Below are 11877 nucleotides of genomic sequence, written 5' to 3'. Positions count from 1 at the left end.
AAAAATAGTAAGTATTGCTATAGAGCAGTGAACATCTTTGGATCCTGTCTGCAACTTCATTAGGTTCTTATGGCTTAGATATTTTTTATTCTTTCACCATGTATAACATGAGTGCTCATACAGATATTGAAGAGAGCTCACTCCTGAAATGAGTTCTTTGTCGCATATATATCAAAAAAGCGCTCAAAGCATAGATCTGATGTTCTCAAATGGATTAACACTTTCAAACATAAGTGTGAAAAACCAAGATTCAAGTTCCGCCACTGCCGTCTGAAACACTTGTGGTGAGAAAGATAAAAGTTTCAAGGTCAAAGCTCAGTCTTCAGAATTGTCTTCCTTCACCAATACCGTCAGAAAAGTTCATCTGGGCTTCTTCAATCAAAGCCATTAACATGGTGAAGGTTTCTTCTTTTTCTCTGTTTTTCCTGGTAGCTGGGGCTTATGTGACTCCAGAGTGTAAGTATCTTCTAGATTTACCACATTTGGGCATCAGATGAATTTCTAGTGATTGTGTTGTTACTTAGAAATGAGAATTTTCCCCCACCATGTCTATCCCTCGAAACTGTATTGTAAATTATTATACTTATTATGCTATTTTATATTATTATTAAATTATATATTACATATTATATATAATTTTACATATTATTAAGTGTACTCTACATGTATTTATTGGTAAAATTATTATAGCTATTATAGGTGATTGTAGGGTGGTTTTTTAACTTGGAAATGATATAATGACTGTCAGAAGAAGAATTACATGACATAATCTGCTTGGGTCTTTCATATTAAATCTTCGGGTTTTCTCCTGCAGGTTTTGGCATGGAGATTATTGGAGGGCGAGAAGTGTCGCCACATTCCCGGCCATTCATGGCCTCCATCCAGTACCGCGGCCACCACCTCTGTGGAGGCGTGCTGATCCACCCCCAGTGGGTGCTGTCCGCGTCCCACTGCCGCACCCGGTGAGTACCTGCTTTGACCTTGTGTGTTCGAACTCCACCGGCTGGAAGAGAAGCTCGCCTCTCCTGGGAGAAAATTTTTTTTTTAACATTCTAAGTTTAAGGAGCCCAGTCATGTTTGATGAATACAGATGTAATATGAAAGGGTATGAATAACGGTTCAATCATATATATGTAGATTCTTTTAACTGAAATAAAGTTAACATATACAATTAAATTAGTTTCAGGTGTACAACATAGTGATTCAACAATTATGCACATTATGATAGACTCACCATGATGGAGGACATTATAATATTATTGACTTGATTCCCTGTGCTGTAGGTTTCCGCCCTGTGACTTAGTTATTTCATAACCAGAAGTTTGTACCTCTTCATCATTTGCCCGTTTTGCCCATCCCCCCAACCCTCCCCTCTGGCAACCACCAGTTCATTCTCCATTTTTGTGAGTCTGTTTCTCTCTCTCTCTCTTTTTTTTTTTTCTGTTTATTAGGGGCTTTTGGTTTGTTTTTTAGATTCCACACATAAGTGAAATCATATGGTATTTGTCTTTCTCTGGCTTATTTCTCCTGACACATCATCCTCTTAAGTTTGTCCACACTGTGGTGAATGGCAGGACTTTCATCTACCCTAGCTTCTGTGATCACAGACCAGCTGGTGGAGTTGACTTACCTTCTTGCCCACCCACATTTTCTGCCTTGGGTTTTCCTAGTCAGGGAAAGCTGGGCCATTGGACAGTTCCAAGCCCTCTGTGGAAGGCCAGGGAAGGCGGCAACCGTAGTAAGTGGAGGAGCAGCCTTCTGGACCTTGTGAGACAGCCTGCGTTTGCATCTCCCCTTTCCCATTTTATGAAAGGAGAATAATAATAGTCACACCTGCTTCATGGGGTTTGGAGGATTAAATAGTGTCTATTTAGATATTTTAGTATGCTTAGCACATAGTAAACACAAATAAGTTGCAGCCTTTATTGCTATATGTGCGAGAAACCTGCTTTGTTAATGGATTTTTAGACCCCTTATGGTAACTCCTCTGCCCTGCCTCCCTCCCCAGAGGCCTGAGGCACACAGTTTGGGAATCCCAACCCACAGCCCTAAGGAGACAACAAACTTCCCCGGCAGAAAAAGATAGGGGGGGGAAAAAGTTATAGATGATTTCTATGAGGAAAGAAAGAGCTATTTTTCTGAGATACTTAGAATAATAGCTTTTCTCAAAGCACCTTTCAGTCTATGATTCTCTTACTTCAGCTAAAAAAGTCCCAAGCTCTTCTTGGGATGCTGCAACTTTTGCAAAAGGAAAAGCCATAGAAAACCAATTTGGTGTTTTTTGTTGCTTTGTTTACCTGTTGGTTTTGGGAGGGTTTGGTTTTTGTTTTATTTTTGTTGTTTCTGTCTCTATGTTTCTTTCTTCTGTCTCTTGCCTAAATAAGCCAAGAAGAGATGGGGCCTTCTTTTCTTACAAACATTATAACACTTCACTTAAGATATCTTAACCATCATGGTTTGCTCTCCAGGCTATGGAACAACTGAATTGACTTGCTTCTCCATGTCTATCGCCTCCATTTTAATAAGACGAATCACAAATTTAGAAATTTTGAGTCCTGCACAAAGTGAGAACTTCTGTTTTGTTTCTAAATAGCAGGCTACTGATTTCCAGTTTAATAAAGCTACTTCATTCAAATGGGGTGTTAGCTGCCATAGCAATCACCCCCACGTCACCATCACCTCTAACTTTCTCAGAGTACTTGTCTCGTGGGGACTAGAGAAGCAGAGGGTGACTATCAAGAAATGTTCCTTCAATTCAAAATATGCACATTTTCAGATATCCTTATGGCATACATTCAAGTGGATTCTATGCTCCCCAGACACAGACCTTGACTTATAAATGCTCAAGAAAGCCTAGATAGAAAGAAGGAAATAAATTGGAAGACTTTCCTTTTTTTTTTCCCCCAAGCCAAAAACACAGAGTTTGAAGTCCTTCATAAGCCATATAGTGCTATCCAAAAGTAAATAATATTATTCATTTGAATTTAAAATTTTGTCAAGTGAACTTGACTCAAGAGGAGTGGGTCCTCACACTGACAAATTGGGAAAAAGAACTCTTGGAATGAATGAATGAAAGAAAGAAAGAGAGGGAAGAAAGACGGGATCAAGAGAGAGAAAAAGAGAAAGAAAGAAAGAAAGAAAGATAGAAAGAAAGAAAGAAAGAAAGAAAGAAAGAAAGAAAGAAAGAAAGAAAGAAAGGGAAAGGAAAAACCAACTCTTGCTAAATACCATTTTAAATGGCCAGAGTTCAAAGAACTCCAGAAGATGTGGATCAAATTTCCTCTCCAGGACACTTGGGTGTAAAAATGTAGGCGGATTGGTGCTTGGAAAAATATTAAGCTTTATGAAATCCAAAATATTTATGAAATAGTTTAATGGTGGCTTCCCACAAATGTACTCCCAAGTATCCTGGGGGAATAACTTACTAACTCCAGCCTCTGCTCTCAGCAAAATGGTAAAGGAGGCCAGATCTGGGGTGCCCCCTTCTCACTACCCAACCATCCATGCAGCTCCTTACTGTGCCTCTTGTTCCCCTCTTTTGGTTGCTTTGCCAAGTATAAAAGGAAACCGGTAAAAAAGCTTGTCGAATCTTATTTTCAGCGTTTCAGCTTATCAGAAGCAGAACTCTCACTAACCCTTTTTCATTGTCTTCCTGAACTTCCCCCCTCACTGAGTACCCCCTCCTCTCACCTGTCTGAGCTATAATTAGATGAGCCCTTCCCTCTTCCCCAGCCCCTTCCACTTGGCCTCTCCCCATCTCAGACAGCCCCCGGGCATCCAGAGTAGAATGGTGTAGATTCAGGCTCCGGGGCTCAAACCAGCAGAGCTTCAATCCTCCTACATTTGCATCCTGGAGCCTCCCCTTAATACCTGTGGGGTTTCCTCAAGTTTGGTCATTTACCTGAGCCTCAGTCTTCTCATCTGCAAAGTGGGGTAATCCTAATACCTCCCTCACAGGACTGTTGTGAGGTATAAATGAGGGACACTATGTAAGATGCCTAGGACAAAACCTGGTGCAGCCCAATAACGTACTAAGCGTTAGTTCATGTCATCATGTTATTATCTGTACATCCCGTGGTAGTCACTGAGGCACATCTCTGATGATCTGGGTGTGCCGAGGATGGGACTGTAACAGCCCCTCTGGGACAGCCTCCCGCCTGTCAGACTAAAGAGACCTCCAGGGAGTCAGGTCCCTGTCTTTGTCAGCCCTGGAGGGGGTGGGTCTAAGCCAAAGTACAGCTCAGTGCAGGGGCAAAATGGCAGAAGAAATAAGGGGCCTGAAGGGGCTTGGCATGGGGCTTCCAGAGTGTCATGGAAAGGAACACTGGACTTGGAATCACAAAAGCTTTGTTTGAGTTGCCCTCCTTATCCTGTGTGTCACCTTTGGCCAAAGAATTTGTCTACCAATGAGGACTACACAGGGCATCAGCCTGAACAACACTGAGAAAGGCTCTTTTGAGGCCCAGTGGAAATGAGGTTTCAACAGACAGAAAAGGATTACTGTGAGCAACACTTTGGTTCAGGCTCTGCATGTAGTTCTCTTCCAGGTTAAGTCATTCTCCAGACAATTCTGCAGCAAAGGCCTCCTGTGGAGAAGCCCTACAATAAACAAGTGAAAAACACAGGGATTATTACATCTCTGTGAGTTTAAACCTGGATTTACCTAAGGAGGTGGCATCCTAGAACTCAGCTCAAGTAATTCCAGGTAACCAGTGGGCAGAAAAATTGACCATCGTATTGCAGATTCTAGCTGAAGCGTATCAGGAAATGGAAGGTCAGAAAGCATTCATGGTCTGCCTGTGTTGTGCTCGGTATTAACATGTCCCAGTGGAGACAAAAATAACCAAAATATTTCCAAGGCATTAACTAATCAAGGACATTAGTAAAAAGATGAGGAAAACCAGAAATGCTCTCAGCATCTATCCCCTAATCAAAATTCATCTTTCCCACCTGCATGTGTACCCCACAGCCTCCCTTTGTTTGTTATTTGTGCATGTTTCCATATTTTCTGTTAAAGCAGTAGTCCTGGGGATTTGCTATCATCCTCCACCCTCCCTCCTGTCCACAGTTTGGGTTTAATGAGTATGTTGAATTTGAGTTTAAATCAATCCTAGGAAATCTGATCCACATCCTTTGAGAAATTTCATCCCCATCCTGATTTTGCAATATGCAAACTTTTCAACAAATAGAGCTGAAATTCCCCAAATAAACCAAAATAAACTCTTTTGGTAGAAACCAAAGAGTGGTCATTGCTGGCAGTCACAGTCCTGCCAGAGGCAAACCCACCCCATCATAGTCCTGAGCTCCTGCTTCAAACCTGAAATAATACTTTCTTCCTTTTTCTGTATGTTTCCGTGCCTTTTAATTCTTATTAATCTTTATGAATCTGTATGTGGGAGTATGTGTTTTTATTTTTAACTGAAGTATAGTTGACATACAGTATTATATGAGTTTCAGATGTACAACATAGTGATTTGGCAATTATGCACATCATGAAATGCTCAGAATGATAAATGTACTTACCATCTGATATGGAAGTTATTGCAACATTATTGACTAAATTCCTTGTGCTGTATTTTTCATCCCCTTGAGTTATGTTATGACTGAAAGCTTGTGCCTCTTAATTCCCTTCCTGTTTTGACCATCTGCCCACCACTCCCCTTTGGCAACCACCACTTTGTTCTATAGGTCCGTGAATCTGTTTCTGTTTCTGTTTGTTTGTTCATTTGTTTTGTTTTTTAGATTCCACATATAAGTGAAATCCTACAGTATTTATTTTTCTCCGTCTGACTTATGTGAGTGTGGATGTTTTTATTGTAATCTGTCTTGATCTGTCTTTCAAGTGACAACGAGATAGTTATATGTTAACAAGTGTAAGTCTTTCTCGAATCTTCCTTGCTCTCTAAAGGATTTGAAGCAGCTTCCTCAAGGCACACATTAAAATGGGACTTTTTTTTATAGTCTGTCAAACACCCCAAGGTGTTGTCAAGATCTCAAAAAAAAATCCTTCTATTTGCATAACTAGATATAAATGCAGTTTTGTTCGACATGCAGGAAATCAAACCAATTTTGGTATGATTGATATACTGGTACTGGAGCTCTATATGACCAGGGATAAGCAAAACAAAACAAAACAACAGTTGTTTCTTTATCTGACTCACCTCTTTCTATCCTGTAAGTCTTCACAATGGAGTTATCAATGGCAACTAACCCTACAGTGTCTTTACTTCAAATCAGCCATGATTTTTCACCTTGAGGCAAGTTTTCCTTTCTTGTCCAGATTATCTTTCTAATTGACAGGACAGAACATGGCGTATCTGATAGCCACATAATAGATCTTATTCTCCATATTGCCCTGAGGTGAAGTCTAGATATACCAGATTAGCAAATGCTGAATTGAGTCTTTACCTTTTAGTTATTAAAACACTTAACATTGGGAAGATGAAAGAGCTCTGGAGACTGATGGTGGTGATAAATCAAATATAAATGAGTTTAATGCCTCAAAACTGTATAAATTTTATATTATGTATATCCTACCAAAATTTAAAAAATCAACAAAGGTGAGTATACATCTCAACCCACAGCTGGAGAAATGTAATTTCTTTTTACATAAATTAACATAATTTTGTTGTAAACTTGATCTCAATTAGAATTTCACTCCTTTTCACCATAGCAGGATATAAGTTCTGATATTCTTTTGCAATACTAGGGAATTCAGGTGGGGTGGGTCTGAGAGCAGGTCTTTTAGCCCTTGGTATTGTCCTTTTATGCTTGGGTCCACTAAGACCTCCGTTACTCCACCTAATCCAAACAGGTTGCCTTGGAGATGGTCCTTGTTTCTATAAGCTCTGCACCATTTGTACTTCCTACTGGGGTCCTCGGGACTCATTCTGTTCCCTCTATTCTCTTTGCTTTTTTTTAGGCATGAAAAAGTCCAGCTTTTCAAAGTGATTTTAGGAGCACACTCTCTCTCAAAGAATGAGGCCTCCAAACAAATATTTGAGATTGAAAAATTCATACCATTCTCAAGAATCAGATCATATCGTAAATTAAATGATATTATGCTGATTAAGGTATGTAGTGTTGCTTTCCTTCAATTTCTCTAACATCCTTATACCCCATAGTTCAGCTGTTATGAACTACATTATGTTTCATCTACATAAAAGCATTTTGTTAGCACCATCCCCATACTTGAGGTAAATGTGACACATTCTATAAGGGCCCCTTTTACTTCATGTACTGCCTTGAAGGAAACCAGAATTTATCACAACTGCATCAGGTCTGTTTAAACAAAGGAAAACAACCCTGATGCTCACATATGTGGGAGGCAGAACATCCCAACAAGCCCAATGATCCCCATTGAAAGCTTTTTTCCCCAAATACTTTTATCATTAGCAAATGAAAAATTCAAGTCCTTTATACAGCCAAGCCAACCAAGTGAATTCAGGGACACATAAGTGAGTTATAACTTAGTCTAGACCATACTTAGTCTAGTCCAAACTTAGTCTAGACCATACTCAAGGGTCTTATCCAGCAGGAAACAGCCCAGCCCTCAAAGTCATGACCTATGGATGTTATTCTGCAGAAAACCATCCAATGCAGAGCAAAGGCCAGTTTGCTTAAGACTGGGCAAAATTCCTGCTTTGTCTAAGCTCCCTCCCCGATCATCATTGAGCTCTACAGGGATTGGAGAGTATTTCGGAAAAGCAACAACCACAAATATAAATGCAGGCTACCACCAAAGTAGATTCAAGAAGAGGGATGCCTTCCTAGACCAGAGGGACCACACATACATTGCTCAGACTAATAGCAGAATACTACTGGGGACGAATGTAATAATTTATGCTCTTTTCAATCTGTCAGCTTCACACGGCTGCAACCCTTGACAAACATGTCCAGCTGCTCCACCCAAGCTCCAAAAATGATATCAGAGCTGGAACAAAATGCCAGGTTACTGGCTGGGGAGCCACTGACCCACACTTGTTAAGGAACTCAGACACCCTGCACGAAGTCACCGTTACGGTCATAAATCGAAAACTTTGCAACAGTCCAAGTTATTACAACCACAACCCTATTATAACTGAAGACATGATATGTGCAGGAGATGCCAGGGGCCAGAAGGATTCCTGCCAGGTAAGAGCCCATCGATCAACCAGGCATCTCAAACCCTGTGCTGCCTGCAGTTCAGACTCCACGTGCTCCCTAGCACAGACAAGAGGTATGGAAAGCAGAAATCAGGACTTCAGAGAGTTCCTCTCCATTGCTGCACTAAGTTCTCTGTTCTTTCTCATCTACCAATGTGAATGAGTCATAAGAACATCACCAACACATAAGCACTCGTTAAAGATCTGTGAATCAGGATGATAGACTATATCTGGTAACTTTTACAGTCTTCTTCCAAGGGCTCTTTCTGTCCTTAGAAAGCCTACCAGCTCGGAGGTTACTAGTGGTGACTAAAAGATAACGTCCCTTCCACACCTCCCCGTCCCCCCAAACCCACCATTGTAGGTAATCAATAGAGAGGTGTCAGAACACTCAAATTCAAGAAGCTCAAATATATAGATGGTGTTTCTTAAATAATGTTGACAGACTGACTAAATGGAACAGGGATCATACTTCTCAGAATCTCCTGTTTCCTGAAGCTGTAAAAAAAAGAAAATTAAAATAAATTGTGTGTGTGTGTGTGTGTGTGTCTGTGTGTTCGTGGTTAAAAGTGACATGTAGCACAGCTGGATTACTAATTTTTAAGAAACTAAAATGCACTATTGACATCATACTGTATGAAGTCTTCTTGAGGGGAGGCCATGATGCTTTCAGAGACCCCGAGTATCTGTAGTGCCCCAAGACTGTCGTCCTCCTCAACCTCTCTTTCCAGGGCAAACAGAGCCTGAAGTGCTGCGGTTGGTGATGCGAGTGGCCGCAGAGGCAAAGACGGCTCTTCAGATCAGAAAGCCCCCTCTTGTCACCCTGTCACTTTCTTTGAGAGAATTGTAGTTACATGCTTAGTTCTGAGTCCTCAGGAATCCCTTCATGGGACAAGTATTTACAAAGTGTTGTACAGGTGCAGAGCATTATATTCAATCGCAGGAGAATGCAAAAACGGGGAAACAAAAATAAGACAGAGTCCCTGCCATTGATGTATTTACTATGATACATTTCTCCTTTCCGCCTGTCTCAGTAGCAACTTGATTTCAAATTTGTGGGTGCCAAAATGAAATCCACAATTTAAACATTTCTTTCATTTCAGCAGATTCCTTTAAACTTTGCATCTACCCATTCCTTGTTGAATAAAGTTCTACAGTCACTGATTATCAAAGATTGTATGTATGTATGTGTATATATACATATTCACTGATTATCAAAGATTGTGTGTATGTATGTGTATATATACATATGTGTTACACATATGTGTTACACATATGTATATATACACATACATACACACAATCTTTGATAATCAGTGACTGTAGAACTTTATTCTACAGTCAAAGACAAAAATCAAAAATCAGAAAAAGACAAAAATCCCATGACCTTTATGATCAGTGACTGTAGAACTTTATGTATATGTATATATACACATACATACATGTGTATGTATATATGTAGTCCTAGATTAAGACAGGGATATGGATAGAGAGAGACAGACAGACCAACCCACAGATGGACAGAAACATGGTCCCAGACAGGGATAGAGACACAGACAGACAGATGGATAAAATCATTGCCTTAGCCAGAGACAGAGACAACCCACACTGAGTAAGAGGCTATATAGGGCACTCTTCAGGACACAGAGAAACCAAGGATCCACATAATAATCCTTTGAGTAGTGGGTAATTGATGGTAGGAAAAGTTCAGCAGCTTCTCACCAAGTATCTATCTATTTTCTTTCTAGGGTGACTCAGGTGGCCCCTTGGTTTGCAAAGGTGCCTTCTATGCCTTAGTGTCTGCAGGTCATAAATGTGGTGAGGCCAAGAAGCCTGGAATCTACACCCTAATAACCCAGAAATACTGGGCTTGGATTAAAAGCAAACTTGCTCCATCTCATGCAAACCATGACCGCAAATGATTTTCTTGGATCTACCAGTTGCTTGTTTTGCTTTCATAAGATGCTCTAGAGGCCACCTTTGTCTTCATACATAGTTGGGTATAGAGTGGGGCATGGCTCGGGTCCATTCCTGCCCCCTAGGACTGATTTTGTCAAGGAATCAAGCTGTCTTTCACATCTGTAACTGCTGTTTCTACTACGCTGATTTCATTCTGAATAAATTTAGAAGACTATGTCCTTGTCTTTATGGAAACGAAGTACAGCAGATGACATGCTCCCCACTCCATTCGCACCCCCACAAAGGGAAAAAGAAAACACACCTTCAGCCAGGATTTGCTATGATCTCTGCTGTGATTTTACCCTAAATTACATTTTTAAAATAAGAAACAGTACATTCAAACAAGCCAATTCAAGTGAAGAAAGAATCATCAAGGCTTAGACACATATTTAGGATAGTACTTATTATTGATTTCTGTCATACTGTGTTCCACACAGGATTTAAGGCAATGTACAAAATACCTGTGATAAAACCAAAGGTGAGATTAAAAATAAATTTTCCTCAAAAAATTAAGACTAGAAAATATTATATGATCCAGAAGTTCCATTGTGAAATATTTATCTGAAGAAAACGAACACGCAAGCTTGAGAAATTATCTGCACCCCCCACCCATGCTCACTACAGGATCACTTACAATGGCCAAAATGTGGAAACAAGTTAGGTGTTCATCAATAGAAGAATAGGTAAAGAAACTGTGAGATAGATAGATAGATAATATTCAGTGATATATATAATGCATAATAGATTATACATATATACATATATATGTATATAATATGTATATATAATATATATAATATTCAATCATAAAAAAGGATGAACTCTTGTCATTTGTGACAACATGGGTGGGCCTCAAGGGCATTACGCTGGGTGAAATAAGTCAGAAAAAGACAAAAATCCCATGACCTTTCTTATATGCGGCATCTTCAAGCTCATAGATACAAAGAACAGATTGGTGGCTGCCAGAGATGGGCAGTTGGGAGAAGAGAGAAATGGGTGAAGGCGGCAAAAAGGTTAAAAAAAAAATTAATCATAAATAAATAAAGAAATAATTTGGCGAGGAAAATGAAGCAAGGGGGAAATGAGACCTTTGAAGAAGGAGAATCGAAGATAGGAGTTCTCCTACCTAAAGGGCCACCCTTTTCTTCCCACACTGTTGCTAGAAGGAGTCGTATTTGCCCCTTTTGTTTCACGTGAATCAAAGCAAAAAGAGCAACACAATCAGTTATCTGAATGACAGTATCCAGGAAATTAAAAGAAACTTATCTGCCCAGAGGCAGGAATACTGGTGCTGGCACTGGGCCTGGAGATGATTTTTTGGGGGGGGATCTGTGTGGAAGGATGCCATGTCAGGGTTCTCAAGTCCCTACTGACTGCATCAGACCTGAGAAGATCCCTTGGTAACACACGTCGCCCCGACTCCTTGCTCAGACATTCAGACTGAATGGGCTTGTGGTGGGATCTGGAAGTCTGCGATGTTTAAAAAATAAATAAATAGCTAAATAAATAAAAAATCATAAAAAAAAAAAAAAAGATTCAACTGATTCCGATAAATGGGCAAATCACAAAGCCCCTGAAAATGAACATCCTTAAAAACATCTTACAAGAAAGAGCAGTAAGTGTTGGGGGGTTGTTCTTTTATAAGCCCTTTGGGGTGAACTGAGGACTGCAGACCAGAGTGCCATTCCGTCAGTGTCCTGGAGGGTCTCACTGTCCTTGGCTGTGGCCTCCCCTCAACCCCCCATGAGAGTCTGGCAATTTCCAATCTGGTGAT

The 11877-nt window shown here is 40.2% G+C and overlaps 1 protein-coding gene across 1 annotated transcript; it reads left to right on the top strand.

Annotated features, from left to right (window-relative positions):
* Nucleotides 1-302: 302 nt before the first annotated feature.
* Nucleotides 303-10278, top strand: GZMK (granzyme K). Its single transcript, XM_082724329.1, has 5 exons — nucleotides 303-456; nucleotides 815-962; nucleotides 6923-7073; nucleotides 7864-8133; nucleotides 9893-10278. Exons 1-5 carry the CDS (start codon nucleotides 393-395, stop codon nucleotides 10064-10066), a joined length of 807 nt encoding a protein of 268 aa, XP_082580455.1. The 5' UTR covers nucleotides 303-392; the 3' UTR covers nucleotides 10067-10278.
* Nucleotides 10279-11877: the final 1599 nt, after the last annotated feature.

This window comes from Mustela nivalis (genome assembly GCF_964662115.1).
Source record: "Mustela nivalis genome assembly, chromosome: 3".
NCBI classification, from domain to species: Eukaryota; Metazoa; Chordata; class Mammalia; order Carnivora; family Mustelidae; genus Mustela; species Mustela nivalis.
The sequence above is the reverse complement of the archived record's forward strand: the minus strand, read 5'-3'. Positions and strand labels throughout refer to the sequence as shown.